Source organism: Urocampus carinirostris, chromosome 3 (genome assembly GCF_059441175.1).
Source record: "Urocampus carinirostris isolate Australia breed hairy pipefish chromosome 3, RoL_Ucar_1.0, whole genome shotgun sequence".
Taxonomy (NCBI): Eukaryota; Metazoa; Chordata; class Actinopteri; order Syngnathiformes; family Syngnathidae; genus Urocampus; species Urocampus carinirostris.
Genome location: NC_142351.1, coordinates 57768528 through 57788405, shown reverse-complemented (window position 1 = coordinate 57788405; position 19878 = coordinate 57768528). Strand labels below are relative to the sequence as shown.

General features: G+C 40.0%; 1 protein-coding gene across 5 annotated transcripts; it reads right to left on the bottom strand.

Annotated features, from left to right (window-relative positions):
• Window positions 1-115: 115 nt before the first annotated feature.
• ggt7 (gamma-glutamyltransferase 7) lies at window positions 116-15223 on the bottom strand. 5 transcript variants are annotated; one of them, XM_088332715.1, is made up of 17 exons: window positions 14971-15223; window positions 14811-14878; window positions 13922-14363; window positions 11502-11728; window positions 9313-9464; window positions 9121-9238; window positions 8982-9049; window positions 7823-7896; window positions 7557-7750; window positions 6226-6313; window positions 6013-6140; window positions 3118-3206; window positions 2883-3035; window positions 2689-2803; window positions 1965-2102; window positions 1133-1232; window positions 116-1055 (listed from the first exon to the last, which is right to left on the bottom strand). In XM_088332715.1, the coding sequence occupies exons 3-17, from the start codon at window positions 14139-14141 to the stop codon at window positions 886-888; spliced, it is 2034 nt and encodes a 677-aa protein (XP_088188841.1). In that variant the 5' UTR covers window positions 14142-14363; window positions 14811-14878; window positions 14971-15223; the 3' UTR covers window positions 116-885. The 5 variants fall into 5 exon arrangements, with proteins under 5 accessions (XP_088188841.1, XP_088188840.1, XP_088188843.1 ...); XM_088332714.1 differs by lacking the exon at window positions 14971-15223 and having other exon boundaries at window positions 13922-14188; window positions 14269-14363; window positions 14811-14962; XM_088332717.1 differs by lacking the exons at window positions 14811-14878; window positions 14971-15223 and adding an exon at window positions 14471-14745 and having other exon boundaries at window positions 13922-14188; window positions 14269-14363.
• Between the last annotated feature and the right edge of the window lie 4655 nt (window positions 15224-19878).

The window sequence follows — 19878 nt, the reverse complement described above, 5'->3', positions numbered from 1 at the left end:
ATGGACAGAAAACAGACGCTAACACCAATCTGAAGGAAATCTGTCAATACTGTATAGATTTGACTAAGAATTCGAAAATGTGTATACTGTATACATAAAATATAGGAGTCTTCAGTCGCATTTCATATTTATTTGTATGGAAAACAAATCACATACAATCATTCACATATTTAAATGTGTGAATGGGTGCACTACAGACGAAACAAGCAGGAGAGACATATTGCACATTTTTAGATTTAATTGTCCCCTGCATACATCCAAAAGGAACCTGTTTTTCAGCCGTTCAGAGCTTTGTGTGCACAAAACAAAATAACTCCACCACACTTGAAAAAAGACATGTACAAACAATAAGTATTATGAATTACATTTTCATGGTAACCATCAGTCACAGAAACATTTAAGCAAAGTGTCGCAGCAACAGTAACGTGCTTATTACAATTATTGCTAATGTTATTCGATGTACGGTGAACCATTTTTCCTTGTGTGTTTTGGTAGTAATGATAACGTGTTATACCATGAAGCCAAATACCTCTAAACAAAAGTAAATAAATACTTGTCTCATTTCATTTAAAGGGAGCCTTAGACAGCAGCATTTTTGTATATTGGCAGCAGATCATACAGTTCGCAAACCAATCATTTTCTTCAATAGCAAATCATTGCAAATGAAAAATGATCTGATGGAATTGAAATTCATAAATATTTGGATGTAGTATCATGTTTCTATGTAGAAAACACTGGAAGAGAATGGTGTTTGGTGGGGAAGAACAGATAAGAACAAACTCGCTATCTTATGAGTTTCATTTGGCCAGAAACAGTTCATTGCCATTCAGATTTTTTCAGTATCCTAAACAGTGTCATAACCAATGGTGCATTCAGACAAAACAACTAAATCCTGGACATTGCAAGGGCTGAGGCATCAGAACTACGGGGGTCTGTCACTCCGACGATAAGGTCATTAGTTCTCTGGGTGCCCTCAACCACAGACAGAACCTCAATCCTTTCAACCTTGTGACCTTTCGCCTGGAGCAGCTGAACATCTTCATCACGAAATTCAGCTGTAAGAGAAAACGTATAACATTGTGATGTTTTTAAACACTAAGTGTTTAAAAACCACAAAAAAAAAAGAACTTACAGTCTACAAGTAACGTGTCTGGCTCGAGCTGCGGATGGAGTCTACCATACGCTAATGTGTCTGTCATGTTTTTACGTGAGGATAAAACACTGAGCAGCACCTTTGATGAAAGATAAATGTTATTTACAGCATGAAGATATTACGAGAACTGACAATACTGTAATCCCTCGTTTATCGCGTTAATGGAGACAGGAACACTATGAATTGTGCTTCCCCCATTTTTTACATGTGATCTGCAAGCCCTCAACAGAATCAATCGTCGACCAGGGATAATGGATTGCTGCCATACAAGTGCTGTTCATTATACTTGAAAAAAAGGGGGAGGGGGAAGCCGCATATATGACACAAATTTGCTCTCTCGTCCCTCGCTCTGAGCAATAGTTGACTGGGGAAAATGGATTGCGGCTAAACATTGCAGTTAATTTCAGGCAGGTCACAATAAATTACTCCAGTAGCCCAAACCAAAATAGAATGTGCTCTGCCCTGTTAGGTTGAAAGAAAGGGGAAACAAAGCATTACCACACATTACACAAATTTGCTTGCTCGGCCCCTCCTCTCAACAATAGTCGACTGAGAATAATGGATCACAACCAAAACAGAGCAGTTCGTTTTAGGCAGAAATAATGTCAAAAAAAGCTGACAAGCATGAAAAAAGTGCTCTCGGCCGGTCACCTCTCGCAGCAATATGCGATTGGGTTTACTTGACCGCAGACTAATTTTTAACCCAGGATGCACTAAGCTGGGAAATATGAAGCGCGACATAACGAGGGATTACATGATGTATTCTTCTGGGTTTGAAATACCAGTTTACTGTCAAAATTCAAAATTGTACCTGTGTGATGCCACTGAGAGCTTTTGCTCCATTGGAGGATCCAAGTGCAACATATGTACCGCACATGCCATTGGAAGGCCTCACTGCAGTGGGCATCAGGAAAGACAGTGGTCGCTTTCCAGGCTGGGGGCTGTTATGCTAAAGATCATCAACCGTGTTTCAGAAAACAAGACACAGACTCGACATTTGAAACCACAGCAATGTCTCTGGATACTGGTTACTTCACTTCTGATTTTTGAAACGTGAACAGTCCTTAAGCTGTTTTGTATTTGCCTTGACTTGTGAACGAAAACTTAACATTTGAGCACTCGGCAGTTTAACTGAGCTAAAACTTTGTTGCCCTGCCCTATACAAGAGCAGAGGAAAACAACACAGAGGTCTGGGTTGAAGAAAAAAAAACAAAAAAACACAGGTGACAATTGCAGGTCGGTTTTGGATTCAAAATGTTGATGGACCAATGGCAAAGGATTTGACCAACCATGGACAAGAAAAATATTGTAAAATTTTGCAAAATTGAAGACAAAACATCCTTGGACCATCTCTCTTTGCCTGTTTTCTGATGTGGCCAAAGTGGGCACAGCTGTTTGAGAGCACTCAAGTGGGACAAAAGTGAAAGTTTTCATTAAGGTTCTTTGCTTTTGTTGAACAGAATTTAACTTCAATCTGTTGGTATTTTGAGCGAAACTCAACAAATAGAACTGTTTTTAAAAAAATATATACTTACAGGGTTAGGGGTGGAGCTTTGGGTTTTATTAGGCCAAGAGAAGGCCAATACTTGGCTGTTCAAAATGATTCCTGACGGAGTCACTATCCGACTGCCAAATGGTTTATTTAGGGAGCTAAAAAAATCAGAACATATCAAAATACTATTTTCTGTTCAAAAATAAGCAAAACAAACTAATGTTGTTTGAAACGTACCTTACGACTGAGACTATGTGGTCATCTGGGCCCATGACCAGGACCTGAGCAGCTGTTGCATCATGTTCCAAACTGAATGAGGGTGTGTAGTGGCTGGCAGGAAAAGCCTGAGAGTCGCTGATCATTTGGCGAAGCAAGGTTGCCTGAGCTTTGCTTTAAGATTAGACACAGAAGCTTTGTAAAGTACAATCTTGACAACATATATTTCAATTTATCAGTGCAATGCGATGTGTACCTCAAGATTTTGCTGACCGTCTTTGAGATTGAAGTGTCAAACATGGGGTCCCCTAGGCCACTAACCAGGGCCAAGGCTATTTTCAGTGACTGGAGGGGGAAAAAAAAGTTTGATGAATAAGTGTACCACAAAACATCAATTTAAGAAAACAAGGTTTGGCAGACTCAACAGTTTTAACTGGGAACAAATAATGTGCAATCCAGTAAACTCCTTCTCCCTCTTTTGTACTGTATAGATGTCAACATCCTTGTCCGAAATTGGCCACGGTGACAAATTATTTAACATTTTTTTACAACCATGTTGAGACAAAGAAACAACAATCTTGAATCAGCTAGGGCAGACGCGTCAAAGTCAAACGGACGGAAGGTCCAAATATAATTTTAAAAAACTACAAGCCGAAGCCAGAATGATTGAGTGTTGAAAAGTTTTTAAAATGACGCATATAGTCTATTGAACCAAATTCAACCTACTGAAAACCTAACAAGTATACAAACGTTCCCCTACTTACGACCATTCGACTTACGAAAAACGGTAGATGCGAACATATTTTTCGGAATGTCGAAAAATATCCGGACATTGCTGTAAGTTAGATTTTGTATAGTGCACCTTTTTCCGAGTAGAGGACATTACTGTAGTGCTTCTTTGCACCACTACCGGCGTGTGGTGGCGCTGTGAGAGGTCATCCAGTATCCACCCAGAAGAAAAAAATCCGCTTCCTCTTCCTAGTTCGTGTGTAAACATTCTGTACTGTCTATACCAGGGGGTCAGCAACCCTTTTGTCCTTGTAAATCAATGTACCACACCAAGATTAATGACTCGCATAACATTTTTTTAATACCCAACAGAGCTGTCATTTTACACCAGTCCAAATATACCACATGGATGTACATTTTAATCGTATAACTCAGTATTTTTCAAACCCTTTTGGACCAAGGTACACTTTTATTTATAATAAAAAATCAGAGGCACACCCTCTGTCGAAAATGTTTGAAAATGAAGTTATGTCAAATATTTCACTGTACTACCTCATAAGCAGATAAGTATGAAATGAAATGATCTGCAATTATATAGCGCTTTTCAAGTCAAGACTTCCCAAAGCGCTTTACAGTGTGCTTCACATTTCCAAATAGCGGCCGTGCAGCCATGTAAGGCGCTAACCTGCTTATTGGGGGTATTTGGGGTTCAGTGTCTTACCCAAGGACAATTCGACATGTAACGCGAAGGAGCCGGGATTCGAACTGCGATCTCTTGATCCCAAGACGAGCGCTCTACGTCCTGAGCCTGGGCCTTGAATTCATGTTAATGTTTTCAACGTTTAACACTTGATGCGCGAGGTACAACGCTCTTGGGGCATAATGAACAAAACAGCGCGGTCATTTTTTGATCTGTCCACGCTGGCTGGAAAGAACGTTATGTTTTCACTCGAGAAGCAGCCATGATTCGTTCATTTATCGTGCGCGTGTGTTTCGTTGGCTGGGTTAAGACATGTATCTCTCCTCAGCAAGGCGCTGCGCAAACACACACTGACACAAAACCCACCTAAATCCCAACGTAAAGCCTCTAAATAACACGGCGCACAAATGAAAATGTCTAAATTTCAGGAAAAAATACGCACTTTTAAAGTATAACCATTACTATTGTGCCGTGCGCTCGCGTGCCACTGCTAGCACGAGTATCATAGGTTGCCGACCCTTGGTCTATACTATGTCTACTATATCGTGCATCTATTCAATGTTGTTGGTGTAAAGTGTAAAGAAGAGGCGAGCTGTTTCTTTGGAAACAAAAGTGGGATAAGAAAGCTTGATGCAGTTGAGAAAATGGTTGGATTGCTTTGTTTTCATCCACATCCTACCACAGAAGGAGGCACTTTTGATGCTTATCTTTCAAAATTAAGTTACACTTAACTTTATTTATCTTTATAGAGCATATTATTTTATTAAACTTTCGTTTTCAGTACAAAACTATACAGGTTACTTATACAAGCCTTAAACATACTTATATAAACACACAAAATCGAGCACTGACGCAACTTACGAACACATTTGACTTACGAACGATCGTCCAGAATCTCGTTCGTAAGTTGGGCAGCGTCTATATTCAAATATGATCAGATAAATAAAGCAATATTTTCTCATGGCTCTGTCAGTAAACTTTAAATTTCAACGGACACAAAAGACAAATTTCCTTGATATATAATCCCCATTAGGGCAGCACGACGGCGCAGTGGTTAGCACGTGTGCGGCAGAGTTCTGGGCTCATGAGATCGAACTTTCCTGTGGAGAGTTTGCATGTTCTCCCTGTGCTTGCGTGGGTTTCCTCCGAGCGCTACGGTTTGCTCCCACATTCCAACATGCATGTCAGGTTAATTGGCCGGTCCAAATTGTCCCTAGGTGTGAATGAGCAAGTGAGTTGTCTGTCTCTGTGTGCCCTCCGACTGGCTGGCAAGCAGTTCAGGGTGTCCCGTGCCCACTGCCTGGAGATAGCTGGGATAAGCTCCAGCACCCCCGCGACCTTACTGAGGATAAGTTGTACGGATAATGGATGGATGGATAATCCCCATTACATGAACATTAAGTAAAAGTAGCTGGCATTCTTCGGGCACCATCAGTAGCCAAAATAAAATATTGTAGGAAAAGTGGGCTAAAATCACTCCACAGAAAAATTCTTTACGATTTTATATCGTTCCCTCCAACAATAAAAAAGCATGGAGAAGTAACATAAAGTGAAAAATAGTTCTTGATCCCAAGTGTATGATAAAATAATAAAAGAATATCGTCTCAGGGGCCCAAGAAAACCTTCTCAGGGTCCGTAAGTGGGCCTTGGGCCTTAACTTTGAAATCAGTCGGCTACAGGTTCTAAATTTTAAGTAAGCTTTTAAAAAACGGTCCTTACTACCTCTGCAGTCCAGTGATGCGTTTTGTTCCTGGGCACTTGGGCGGTAATGTTGTAACCTTCCAGGATGTTGAGGGCTGCAATCAGACCCACCCCTGCGTGCGGCGCTGGAGCCACCATCACATGGTATCCTTTACACATATTCAGCAAAAACAACATGTCAATCGTGCTTATTGGTCAAAGAAAATGCAAAAGGAGAACAATTCCGACACTCACCTTGATAGTTAATGTGTGCTGGCTGCTGAAGGACTGTGCTATAGTTGCCAAAGTCTTCCTCTGTGAGCACCCCACCACTTGCTTGCACCTTTAAAAGTTAGAAAGACAGAGAAGAGCAACAGCCAAGGCCGTTTGTGAGCCAGGCCACCAAATTCCATACTGTGCAGTCAATAAAAATCATGACTCGCTTATTGCAGTCCACAATATTACTGTCGAGTAGTTACTTAAAAGGGACAGTGTGTATTATTTGGCACTTCCTAGTTGTGAAAACAAATCATTCATTAAAAAAAAAAAATCAACAATATTGGTTTGAGTAATAGGCATAAGTACATGAACCATGAGATGAACATGCATTTTTAACTTACCAGACTGTCGAGAAAATTGCATTTATTTTACACTAAAAGAGTTGTTTATAGAGGGCGCTGACATATTTTTGTACACATGCCCAAAAACCTTGCTAAATCTGGGCAAAAATATTTGAAGAAAAGGGTGCCGTTTGGTCACTTTGAATCCAATTAGTTTTATTCCTCTTTGGGCTTTGAGCACTAGTTTTCTGTTGAACCAGACAATACGGCGACATCTAGTGGTCAAATATTACATGCACTCCTTTCAAATGTAGCTCCATAAAGCTGTTTACTGTATTTAGTTGCTGCCAATGAAGAGGTCATACATCTGCGGACAAGTAAACCCAATCGCATATTGCTGCGAGAGGTGACCGGCCGAGCGCACTTTTGTCGGGCTTGGCAGCTTTTTTTGGCATTATTTCTGTCCAAAACAAACTGCTCTGTTTTGGTTGTGATCCATTATTCTCAGTCGACTATTGTTGAGAGGAGGGGCCGAGCAAGCAAATTTGTGTAATGTCTGGTAATCATTTTTTCCTTTCTTTCAAACTAACAAGGAAGAGCACATTCAATTTTGGTTTGGGCCACTGGGGTGTGCTATTGTGACCTGCCTGAAATTAACTGCAATGTTTAGCAGTGATCCATTTTCCCCAGTCAACTATTGCTGAGAACGAGGGACGAAAGAGCAATTTTGTGTCATATATACGGCTTCCCCCCCCCTTTTTTTTTCAAGTAAAATGAACAGCACTTTTACGGCTGCAATCCATTATCCCTGGTCGACGATTGTTTCTGTTGAGGGCTTGCAGATCACATGTAAAAAATGGGGGAGCGTAATTTATAGAGGGTTCCTGTCTCCATTAACACAATAAACGAGGGATTACAGTATTGTCAGTTTAAGATTTTAGGGTAGTGCTAGGCCTCTGAGTATTGGAAGAAATAATTTATTATCATATAATCCTACATAGAATAGACATTAGTAAAAGTATTTACCACAGAAGCAATCTCTTGCGTCAGGTTACCATTGTAGAACTCTGATATCTCTTTAACTGCAATAGCATCCAAGACATTGGCCAAATCCAGTCGTCTGCTCAATAACCCAGAGAGGGGAGCTTGGCCATTAGGAAGGAAAAGGTCCCGAAATGCATCCGAAATGTTCTGCTCCTTAATTTTAGCAAGTGCCTCAGCTAGAGAAAAAAATCATGCAATACATCAAATGTTATTTGTAATAATTTTAACTCCACATTATGATTACCAACCAAACTCGTGTGTAACATTGAATCCATTTCTCGCCACATCTGCTGCCATAGAAACCACTTCTTTCCAAGGTAATCTGGAAAGTTTAGAACACCCATCATTGGTTTAGCTGAAAAATACTTTAACAACTTAAATAAATAAAAAAGAACGCCGACGGTGAAATTTAGAGGGAACAACTTATCAAGCATAGAGTTAAAATTAAAAAGGAAATATACCGTATTTACACGACCATCAGGCGCACCATGTGAAAGGGCGCAGTCTCCGTAACTGGTTTCTATTTATGTATTTAAGACTACAGGAGGCACAACAGCGCAATAGGGCGTGGGTGCCCTTGGCTTGCATAAAATGTTTCCCCTTGCACATACAAGGTGCAAATGCGCTGTGTTTAACTGTTCTATCACATTCTCCCAAAAATTAGATACAATCTCGTTTTAGTAACGTTTGCGAGATGGGGGACATTTCATGCAAGGGGGGGGGATTTTTCGGCACAACACCACTTTACAACACAGAAGAGAATACAAAATTGGGGTAGCAAATATAGCGGTAGCAAAACTGAGTTACGTTGGGTTTAATTGAAGTATTAATTACATAGTAAAACACACGGATAAAACTTGTTTTTCAGCTTTCTCTAACCGTAAACCTTCAATTTACTAATCTTTAATTCGCTCGCACCTGATCGGTTTCCATTTTCTTCCCCATAGCGGAGAAATTAACAAACCATTGGGGACGAAAACCTAGGGAGCATTTAATAGAGGAAAAGTGAGGTTTTGAACTTAATTTATAATTAGCGGGGACAACTGTGTTCAGCCTCCGGTAGCCCAATAACTTTCAAATTGCTATATACACTACGATGATAGAATCCAAAGTTCTTCTTTAAACAATGCATTGCATATAACTTCAGGTGTCCTCTTCTGAGCAAGCAGGATATGATGGTGTTGGGTATGGAGACGCATTTAGTTAGAAATCGAACAATATCACAAAAACATCAGATTTCACCCCCCCAAAAAGTCGGACTTGAGCATTTAGCATTGCAGTGTGAACGACAGCCTCATCATGTCCTCAGCTTTATATGACACAAAAGGCACGCCGCACAATTTGAAGAAAATCTGAGACGTTTATGTGCGCCTAATGGTCCTGGAAATACAGTATGTGATTACATACCTGCCATAAAGTTGATGTGACTGATGCATTCCACTGAGCATTCCTGGTACTCCCACAAGAAGCCCGGGCTGAAAGGTAGATTAATCATTTCATTACAAAATTGTAAAATAATGCCTTGTGTATCATCTCAACTCCTCACATTGTGATCAAGGTTTGTCTGGAGCAACTCTTCCTGAATTGCAGCCGGCGCAGTTTCTCGGAAGTCAATAATTCGCGTATCGTTTTTCCTTATATTATGCACCAACATCACGCCCCCCCTAAGAGAAAAATAAAACGCAACAGGTTTCTCCTCAGTGCACAGAGGATTTGTTTTCCCAAGACAGCAACTCACCCCCCCAAACCAGAGGTGTGAGGGTGGACAATGCCCAAACAGAGGGCAGCCGCGATTGCAGCATCAACACTGGATCCCTGCTTGGCCAAAACCTCAAATCCGAGCGAGGTGCACCGACCCACATCAGTGACCACCGCTCCCTGATGAAAGACCTAGCGAGGAAAAAACGAGTATTAGTATTACTTAGATATGCGTATTTTACTTATCTATAAAGTTGGGGAAAATGTACTTAGACAATCAGCAATTGCGCAAGTTCTCCTGCATAAAAATACGAATACTGGCTGCAATATGCTGCGGGCAACAACGTTGCAAAAAAAAATCAGCGAATGCATTGTGGAGTTATAGTGATTGTTGAATGATGTGTATTTTAAAACCAAAACAATTTCCTTCCAAAATGACCATTGAAATAAGATCCCTATAACGGTTAATAATCAAAAAAACGACACTCCATCCCAGTTGATTTTAACCAGTGAGACCTTGTCTTGTGTGGCACGAGAAATTGCCAAATGATATCCTTGCATAAATAGCATACCATTGCTCAATATCGTTGCTTTCTTCCCGTGATCAACAGAGTAACTAACATTCCTCCCTACTAGTGGGTGGCAGCAGATTACTTTGTCTTTTTCTTTTTATAAAACATATTTTCCAGTCCATAAGGCGCACACATGAGTCTCTGATTTCATTCAAAAAGTGAGCCGCGCCCTATAATACAGCGTGCCTTTTTGGAGGACGTAACAGAGGACAGCAGTGAGGGATTCCCTGCGAAAATTTGAATTGTGGGTTTTGCCGCTAAAATGTTTAAATCAAGGGCGTTGCCTCTATTGTTTCCGCTATCGTATACAAACAAGCAAACAAAAAGGGCTGGATGGACGAAGGCCTGATGAAAGAATGGATGATGCTTGTTTATGTCGGAGGACCAGATGTTTTTTTCATGCAACTCCGTCACTCAATTAGTGACTCTATGCGTGCCTATCTGACAGCCGATTAGAAAGAAGCAAGTGAAGCAAATGAACTCCGTCTTTACTATCATCCCGGTGGGGCTGACGAAGGAGCTACAACCGGGCCGGTTTCGCCGCAATTTGTGAATGGATGGAGGACGTATGGACTGGCGGTTCTGCTCAGACTGTCGTTCAATCATTTTCAAAAGCCGGCATAATTCCCGAAGGGCCACACGGCATGGAAAGTGACCCGGAAAATGAAGCTTTGGAGCAGCTTTTCATGTCCGAGACGAAAAGTTTGAGGGCTTTGTGTAAAAATGTGAATGCCAAACTGTTTGATCTTTTGTTTATTTACAATTTTGGTTTATTCTGTTTTTTTTTGTAATAAATACTTAATAAACCACATTCAAATTCAATTTTGTTCCCGGTGCTTTATCTTTTTCGATACACACACTTGTCGTGGTATTCAAGGAAGTTGCGTGACACTCGTGTCTAATAAGCCAGTGCGTCATATGAACAGACCCAAAAAAATAAAATAAAAATAAAAAAAATAAAACCAAGCAGAGTGCGTCCTTGGAAACAGTGCGTCTAATGGATGTGCGAATACGGTACCGCTGATCTGTGTCTTTATAATTTATTTTGTTTGATGAAGCTGTTTAAGATGGGTGGGTTACTGCAAAAAAAACCAAAACAAAATAATACTCCTGCATATGATTTTGCTGAGTTTAGTTATTATTTTTTACTAAAAAAGTCAATAGAAGTAAACTTTAGCAAAGTTGTTCTACTGGCAGAAATGTTTTTGCTTATTTTAAGTATTATTCTTTTTCTAGAAAAACGACCACAAATACGATGAAAACAACTTTATAATGCAAAGTCAGGCTACATGAAGATTTATGGCATTAATATTTCGATAGACAGTGCGCTACAGGATTTTCTAATGAAAAGTGTGCCTTAACTCCCATAAGGTTGGGAAAAATGGCCCTCATGTACATCAAATGTGAAATTTAGCCAATTGGGAGAATATGTGACACACAAAAGGTATATAAAAAGTAATTGGTCATTAAAAAATACAGCAATTCTTCTGGAGTTGCCTATGATCAGTTGTTTCGACACTAATTCTTTGGTGGCAAAAGGTGGTTCTCATCACAAATATTTGGGGTTGAAAATGCTTTCTTTTGTTATATTTTTACATGAGATAACTGCTCAAAAACATGTTTCACTCTGCATTGAAATAAGCATTCCTGTTCATACCTGGGGGTCTCCAAAGTAAATTTGCATGATGAGGGCGACCGTGACACCCATGGCGAAGGTAAAACAGGCCGTGATGATGACCTTCAACCCGTCGCGCTGGCAGGCGCAGTCTTGCGTAAAAGGGTCTTGGTCAGTCTCCCTCAAAGACACGGCATCGTGGTAAGCAAGGTCAGACGCTGAGGACGGGAGGCGCTGGAGACGGGCAGACCCCAAAAACAAATCAGGGTCTGAAATGAAAAATAGGACACGTTTACTGATACTTTGCTGAAATACTTGTCAGTGCAAAAGCCAAACATTACATTTTTTAAGCTGTAAACGGGAACATTCTACTATTAGGGTCCGTTTGCCATTTTCATGGCCTAATTCAAGTACATTCATTAGAACTTTAAAGGCCAAAATTTCCAATTACTCCAGTACCATTAAAATAAGAAATCCGGTGGGAATCCTGTATTTTGCAGAGGCAAAAATATATGTGACCCGCTCTACCGAAATGGGTCGCAAGTAGCAACGTTCTATTTTAAGCTACAGGCTGATTACTGGGGAAAAATAAGAAAAATCATGAAAAATGTCATTTTCTACATTTTTTGCTACTTTGTAAGATATGACACACAAAAATACTTTCCTCTAGTTTCATAAGCTTCATAAATACGGAAACAAAAAAAACGATTAAAGTTAAATATTTCAGAATTTGGAAAACAAAATCAAAGTTCTTTTAATGTGTATTTAAAAACATATGTGCTAAAAAAGTCGTTCAGTCTGGTCTAATTCTTTTTGTATGTGTACAAATGCCTTTGTTGAAATCAAACTTGAAAATTAGACCATCCCTATCAACTGTTAAAACATTTGAATGACATTACACCAAATGGGTAGAGAAAACTTTAAATGTGATTTTCTCAGGTTTTTGATTAGAACAAGGTTGATGGAAGGCCATATCTTAAATAGTTAATTATAAAACTTTGACTATGGTATAGATTTAAAGCTCATTTCTCATACAGGCCATTGATACCAAAATCCCCAATTTTGCCTCACTGCAACTCATTTTGGTAGATCAGGTCCCATATTTTTATTCTTGCCTGTTGATTAATCAAGACATGCTTTTTCTTGAGTAAATCATGGATAAATTTGTCTTTGAGACCATCTCTCCTCATATAGTTGAGTAAAAATGACAGTAATATGCAGCATACATTTTCAGTTGCAGAAAGTTCTTTCCATTACAATTTACCACTGGGAAATGCTATCTTAAAGGGATCCAAAAGACAATTTTTTTCCCAATTTGGCACTGAAGGTGTGGTGTTCCTCCCCACAATCATGCAGACATGTTCCAAAATATTCCAGAAGCCATGGATCTCGATGAATTCATCATCAAAGTTGACAGTTTAATCTCGTATCCAACTAGAGTTATGACGTCATTGGAAGACAACGAGAAGCAAAGCCAACAGTGCGTCCCGTTGAAAAACAGACGGTGATTGAAGTGATCAGCGAATGCCTAACGCTCATACTCCCCTGACGGACTTCTGATTGTAGAATCCGAGACGCTTACTTTGACTATCTCAAGCTACATCCAGCAAGTCTACCCATTACTCATAGGTATGTGATTTAGACATTTCCCTCCATTTTCGCCGCGTGTTTTGCAATCAATATAATATTGTCCAGATAGCGCCCCGTTGGTGTGTGGGCTTTTTTTTTTTGCCAGTTCGCCCCATTTTGGCTGCTCTCCATTTGTTGTACAATTGCTGCACCCATCTGCAACACAACACCTAGGCATTCTCTGCAAAAACTAACAAAACCATTTAGCCTAGTTAACATGTAAACCAAAAGGGTGGCTGGCTTGCTAGGATGCTTCACATGACGTCAGAGCTCAGGAAGTCAAAGACGAGACAGACCGTCTTGAAAATGCATCATCTCGGAAAATAATTGGAATATACCAATGACATTTATATATACAGTTCAGTATATATATATTTATTATGCAAACAACGTGTACTATTTTCTCACTTTTGTATGTTATTGAATTTGGGAAACCGCTTAATTTTTGCATGTTCCATAATAAGTGTCCATAATGCATATCTAATCCTTCCACTAATGCACATTTTGCAGTTTCCTGTTTCGGTGTTGCATGCACCGGTCTGTTTGGACGCAACCCGCAGGGGGCGATGACGCCTCATATGACAATGCCATACAAACTAATGCAAGCTTCTGCTGATCACAAGGGAAGAGGAAATTCAATGACAAAGCGGAGCCACCAGAGAGCAGTGTAGATGTCATTTTAAAGCAGCATTGTTGAGAATTATGGCAACCAATTTCAAGCATTCACAGGCACTTCACCCAAAATCCAAGCACTAATCAATCCTTAAAAACAACATTGAAAAAAATCAAGCATTTTCAAGGATTTCAAGCACCCGTACAAACCCTGTACTAACCTGTCTCCGGATCAGCTAGTGTGTTGTCTTCATCTTTGCGAAATTTTAAAGCATTGTCCCCTTGCATCTGTTCCTCCTCTGGCAGCCTGGGGAAGCTTGTGATGCTCATGTAGTCCACCGGAGAGTAGGCACTCCCCAGCGTCGTCTCTGGATTATCATTTTTAGCCACCATAAATCCGTCTGGGTACTGTGCCACCAGTTCAGGGGATGAATTGTGCATGGCTATTCTCCTGGATTGGGGTTTGGTCAAGCAGGCTTCTCTTTACGCTAAACGTTTAAATGACGAGACAGTCATAATTTGAGTTCTTCTTTGGGTTTTGGATGGAGACTCTCGATTCGATACACACTTTTATTTTCTAAACGTATCTCACTGTTGGATAATGTTCAAGGATTTCCTGCCAAGAAATGGGTGTGCGACACGGATGTCGATGCATTCAGGAACCTGCACAACAAAGCAGTCGGTCAATAACCAAACGTTCCCGACAACATTGTAAGAAATGACATGGTCCAGACACACAATGAGCCGTGGTTTCAAATTACTAACCTCACCTTTCGAGTTTCCCCGTGCACTCATTGTGACGCTTAGGTTAGCTAACAAAGCTCGGGCTAATTCCATTAAACTACGGCTAAGACACGCAAACGAACTCTATTTAATGGGGCCGATTAATGAATTAACAGGTGTTTTGATGAGTCGATTTACTGTGAATATAGTCGTGGCTGCGTCGTCCCACGATGTTTGTTAACATGAAAAATGCGGCCAAGCAAGAGGGACGAGTTTGGAACAATTCTTGACCGCAGGGGATAAATAGGAAGAGAATATTTTTTGGGGAATAAACAAATAGATGTGTCCAAGAACACAGGAATGTGAGTACAGTATCGTCTCACTTACTGCGACATCTTTGTTGATAGGCCAAGCCAGCCATGGTACCATTGTATATCTCCTCAAGGTTGCATCTTCTTTTGTAAAAAAAAAAAGAGGAAAGAATAAATGTTACCCGTCGCAAAGCTGGTGAAGCAAGAAAACTGCATGTAGAATCTGAGACGATTACCTGCTCTGGTGACGTCACATCTTGAAACAGTCACCCTCACTCTCCTCCCACATAACCGTGCCGTTTCATTTTTAATTTTTTTTGCCAACTAACTTTTGAAAATTTTTGAAAACATATGCTCGAACAATAAGAATAAATACAACAAAATCCATTACATTGAAGTCAAATCGAATGCTTTCTTACAATCACTTTCGTCGTCAATTATGGAAAGCATACCTGTCAAGCTCCACGGCTCCATGCCCCTACAAACTGTCGTATTTTCCCTTACAAAATACAAAATAATCTTACACCATATTTTTTTTCGGAATGATGCATGATGGGAAATCCTAAGGCTGCAGACGCATGCGCACAGTAGCATCAAACCGCTCGCTTCGTTTGCAACGGAAAAAAAGCATACCGACGCGGCGAACTCGTTTGACTTGATTCATTTGCCGCTTCGTGATAGTCGGTGTATACCGGATGGTACTCATAATTGACAAATTTGCGTTTTTCCGTACAGATTTTCTTGTACGTCGTACACCTCTTGAAATGCATAATAAACGTACTTTGTACGGCAAAAACGTACAGGTTGACAGGTATGGGAAAGCCATTTAGCCAGGTGTATAGATATATATATATTAGTATTTATTTATTTTATTAATTTTATTGTCGTTGATAACAACATAGTTAGAAAGGGCACTCTCCAAGGTAAACATCTAAAAAAGACGTAGAACTTGAATAGACACATTTTTTTTACAATGTAGTGCTTGGACTAAGTTACAATAGAAATAGTGCAATCGACAAACTAGTGCATCGCAACAATAGTACGATGAAAGTTAGTGCAATAACATTTAGCAGCAATAAAAAATCCTAAATAACTTGCAAGAGTCCAGATTGTCCCTAGGTGTGAATGAGCGAGCGACTTGTCTGTTCCTGTGTGCCCTGCGACTGGCTGGCAACAAGTTCAGGGTGTCCCCTGCCCACTTCCCGAAGATGGCTGGCATTGGCTCCAGCTCCCCCGCGACCCTACTGAGGACAAGCGGTGCAGATAATGGATGGATATATATATATATATATATATATATATATATGTATATTACTGTATTTTTCAGTTTTGTGCGCTTCTTTACTGTAGGTTGGTGATGGCCCTGGGAAAGAAACTCTCTGAGCTTGTTTGTCCGTGTTTTAAGGAACCTGTAGGGCCTAACAAAAGTCAACAAGCCAAAGAGGTCATGGTGATATAAATGGTAAATGGTCTGCATTTATATAGCGCTTTTCAAGTCAATGAAGACCTCCCAAAGCGCTTTAGAATGTGCTTCACACTTACCCATTCACACACACACTCACACACCAATAGCAGCCATGCAAGGCGCCGACCTGCTTATTGGGGTCATTAGGGATTCAGTGTCTTGCCCAAGGACACTTGGACATATAACACGGAGGAGCCGGGAATCGGACCTGCGATCTCTTGATCCCAAGACAAGCGCTCTACCTCCTGAGAGATGAGTCCTTTTTAATGTTGATGGCTTTGCTGTGTTATCTCAAGCTGGTAAGGTCATTTAGACTGGGCAGAGAGCCACCAATGATCTTCTGGATTGTGTTGATTATTCTCTCTATGATTTTTCTGTACACTGCCGTGCTACCAATATACCACACTGTGACGGTGTATGCCAGACTGCTTTTCACTGTTCCTTTGTAGACTGACACTTGCAGCTTCAGTTTTTATCATGTGGTTATAATGAAATGTTTCACTGGATATATAGTCATGACTGTATTGAGTTTTCAGCTACAAACTTTTAAATTATTATTTCAGTCATTTATATATCTTTCATTTATTTAGAGGTTATCAATGTACCTTATTATTATCCATATTTTTAAATTTAGTTATTTACTCATTCGACGTCACAATGCATCTATTCATCTAGTCGTTATCTCTAGTTCAACTGTCGTTCTGATAACTGTTGGAAGGACCTTGCCTTGAGTCTAATCAAAATACCTGCAGGATCCAGTCTGGACAGAGAACTGGTGTGAAGCTGGGATTTGGGGAATTTTCCACTGACTTATGTTTCGTTTTTTTGTTTTCACATTAATGATTGTCAGCCATTTTGAAAGCAGACTTGTAAAACCGTTACAGCCATTCTCTGTACTCACAAGCCCATTTATTCTAATAAAAACCTAAACAGAACTGCTTCACTCCAGCGTTTGTTTTTCCCATCGAGTCTCGCAACGTTAAATGAGGGAAGGTAGAAGAAAAGTCCGGCAATAATCGCTTTCAATGCTGCAAAATGGAACAACGGTTACTATGCTTGGACAGAAATGTGCAATAATGACGAGGTATGACTCAGTTCTTTATTTTATGATTTAATATTACGTATTTTCATATTATATTAAACTGTAGTATTTCATCTTGTAAATGTTCTTGCACCATTAGAATGGCACTTTTTAATTTTGTTGTGAATTTCACATGTTACAATGACAATAGATTCTATTCTGTTCAATTCTGTTCCATACTGCTTCAAATGCAAAAGGCCTTTTTGCAAAAGTGATTTAAACAATTGTGAGGGTGAATTTACTGACTTACTGTCCACGGATCCAGTACACCAATCAATCATGGTCTATTCCAAACAGGTGCATTTTGGGTGCCCCATTCATATTCCAAAAATGAAACATTAATCTGAATGTTGCAATGAGAGTAGAGGGTACCGATAAAACATTAGTGTACATACAATTTTAGGGTTTGTGTCAGAACCAGAACAAATGGTAGACCCAATCGCGTAACGATTTCAAGATTATCATTGCATCAAAATTCACATCAATAACTAAACAGCCATCAAACTGAAAAGACTGAGAGTATATACAATTGATGCATTAATGTCCAGGTAACTGGATAATTGTAGTTATATTCTCACTGGACTTCCTCAGAAGAGCATCAGGATCCTGCTGGGTTCTCACCAGAATAAAAGGTAAATGGTAAATGGTCTGCATTCATATAGCGCGTTTCAAGTCAATGAAGACCTCCCAAAGCGCTTTACAATGCCCTTCACACTTACCCATTCACACACACACTCACACACCAATAGGGAGTCAGCCATGCAAGGCACCTACCTGCTTATTGGGGGCATTAGGGATTCAGTGTCTTGCCCAAGGATACCAGATCATAGGACACCGGTTCTTTAAAGAAATCATCTTGAAATACAGGCCCAGCAGGGTTCTGATGTCAGCAGTCAGAGGAGCATCAAGTTCAGAGTAAAAATGATGTATAAGCAAATTAGCTGTAAATTCTTTGAAATAAGAGCTCATAGAAATGGTTACCTCTACAATAGCTATGAATGGCATACATTTGTATTTCTTCTCTTTGCTTTGGATTTAAACATCTTCATTTGTTTCCATTTGTCATTCAATGTTCCACATCTTTTCAAACCGACACTCTAATATTTGACCATTTGCTGAATTGTATACTTTGGGTGAGCTTCATGTAAAATCATGGACATTTACATGATAGTTCATCTATTTTTTGATTGCAATTAAAATTATGTTTTTTTTTAATGAATAACGTTCTTTACCACAAGGAGGAACTCAATAATACGCATTGTCTATTTAAAGATATTTTGTTCATGAAATGTACTATAGAAATATAATCTACTGGACTGTCTCAGAAAATTAGAATATTGTGATAAAGTTCTTTATTTTCTGTAATGCAATTAAAAAAACAAAAATGTCATACATTCTGGATTCATTACACATTAACTGAACTATTTCAAGCCTTTTATTATTTTAATATTGCTGAATTTGGCTTACAGCTTAAGAAAACTCAAAAATCCTATCTCAAAATATTAGAATATCATGAAAAAGTATACAAGTAGGCTATTCAACTAATCACCTGAATCATTTAATTAACTCGAAACACCTTGCGAGGGTTTCCTGAGCCTTAAAAACACTCAGCTTGGTTCAGTAAACTAAATCACTGCTGATCTGACTGCTGTCCAGAGGACCATCATTGATACCCTCCATCAGGAGGGTAAGACACAAAAAGAAATTTCTCAAAGAGCAGGCTGTTCACAGAGTGCAGTTTCAAAGCATATCCACAAAAAGTCTGTTGGAAGGGAAAAATGTGGCCGGAAACGCTGCACAACCAAGAGAGATGACCGCAGCCTTAACAAAATTGTGAAGAAGAGCCGCTTCCAGAATTTGAGGGAGCTTCAAAGACAGTGGGCTGAAGCTGGAGTCCAGGTATCAAAAGCCACAGTTCACAGACGTGTCCGGGAAATGGGCTACAATAGCCGTATTCCCATGGTCAAGCCACTTCTGAACTCAAGACAACGGAAGAAGCGTCTGACTTGGGCTATGGAGAAGAAGCACTGGACAGTTGCATAGGTGTCCAAAGTCCTCTTTTCAGACGAAAGCAAGTTTTGCATTTCATTTGGAAGTCAAGGCGCCAAAGTCTGGAGAAAGGCTGGAGAGGAGCAAAATCCAAGTTGCTTGAAATCCAGTGTGAAGTTCCCACAGTCAGCAATGGTTTGGGGAGCCATGTCAGCTGCTGGTGTTGGTCCACTGTGTTTCATCAAGTCCAGAGTAAATGCAACTGTGTACCAAGAGATTTTAGAGCACTACATGCTTCCATCTGCTGAAAAGCCCTATGGAGATGAGTATTTCATTTTCCAGCATGATCTGGCACCTGCCCACAGTGCCAAAACCACCAGTAACTGGTGCACTGACCATGGCATCACTGTCCTTGATTGGCCTGCTAATTCCCCTGACCTGAACCCCATTGAGAATTTGTGGGGTATAGTTACGAAGAAGATGAAAGACACCAGACCTACAAATGCAAATGAGCTGAAGGCCTCTATCGAAGCATCCTGGGCATCAATAACACCTCAGCAATACCACAGGCTGATTGCCTCCATGCCACGCCGGATTGATGCAGTAATC

Coding starts and splice junctions, on each gene's coding strand:
- ggt7 (XM_088332715.1), bottom strand. CDS start 14,141: ATGCACAATTCATCCCCTGAACTGGTGGCACAGTACCCAGACGGATTT. Junction 9,239..9,312: donor CACACCTCTGGTTTGGGGGG/GTGAGTTGCTGT, acceptor TTTTTCTCTTAG/GGGGGGCGTGATGTTGGTGC. Junction 7,751..7,822: donor CAATGTTACACACGAGTTTG/GTTGGTAATCAT, acceptor TTTTTTCTCTAG/CTGAGGCACTTGCTAAAATT.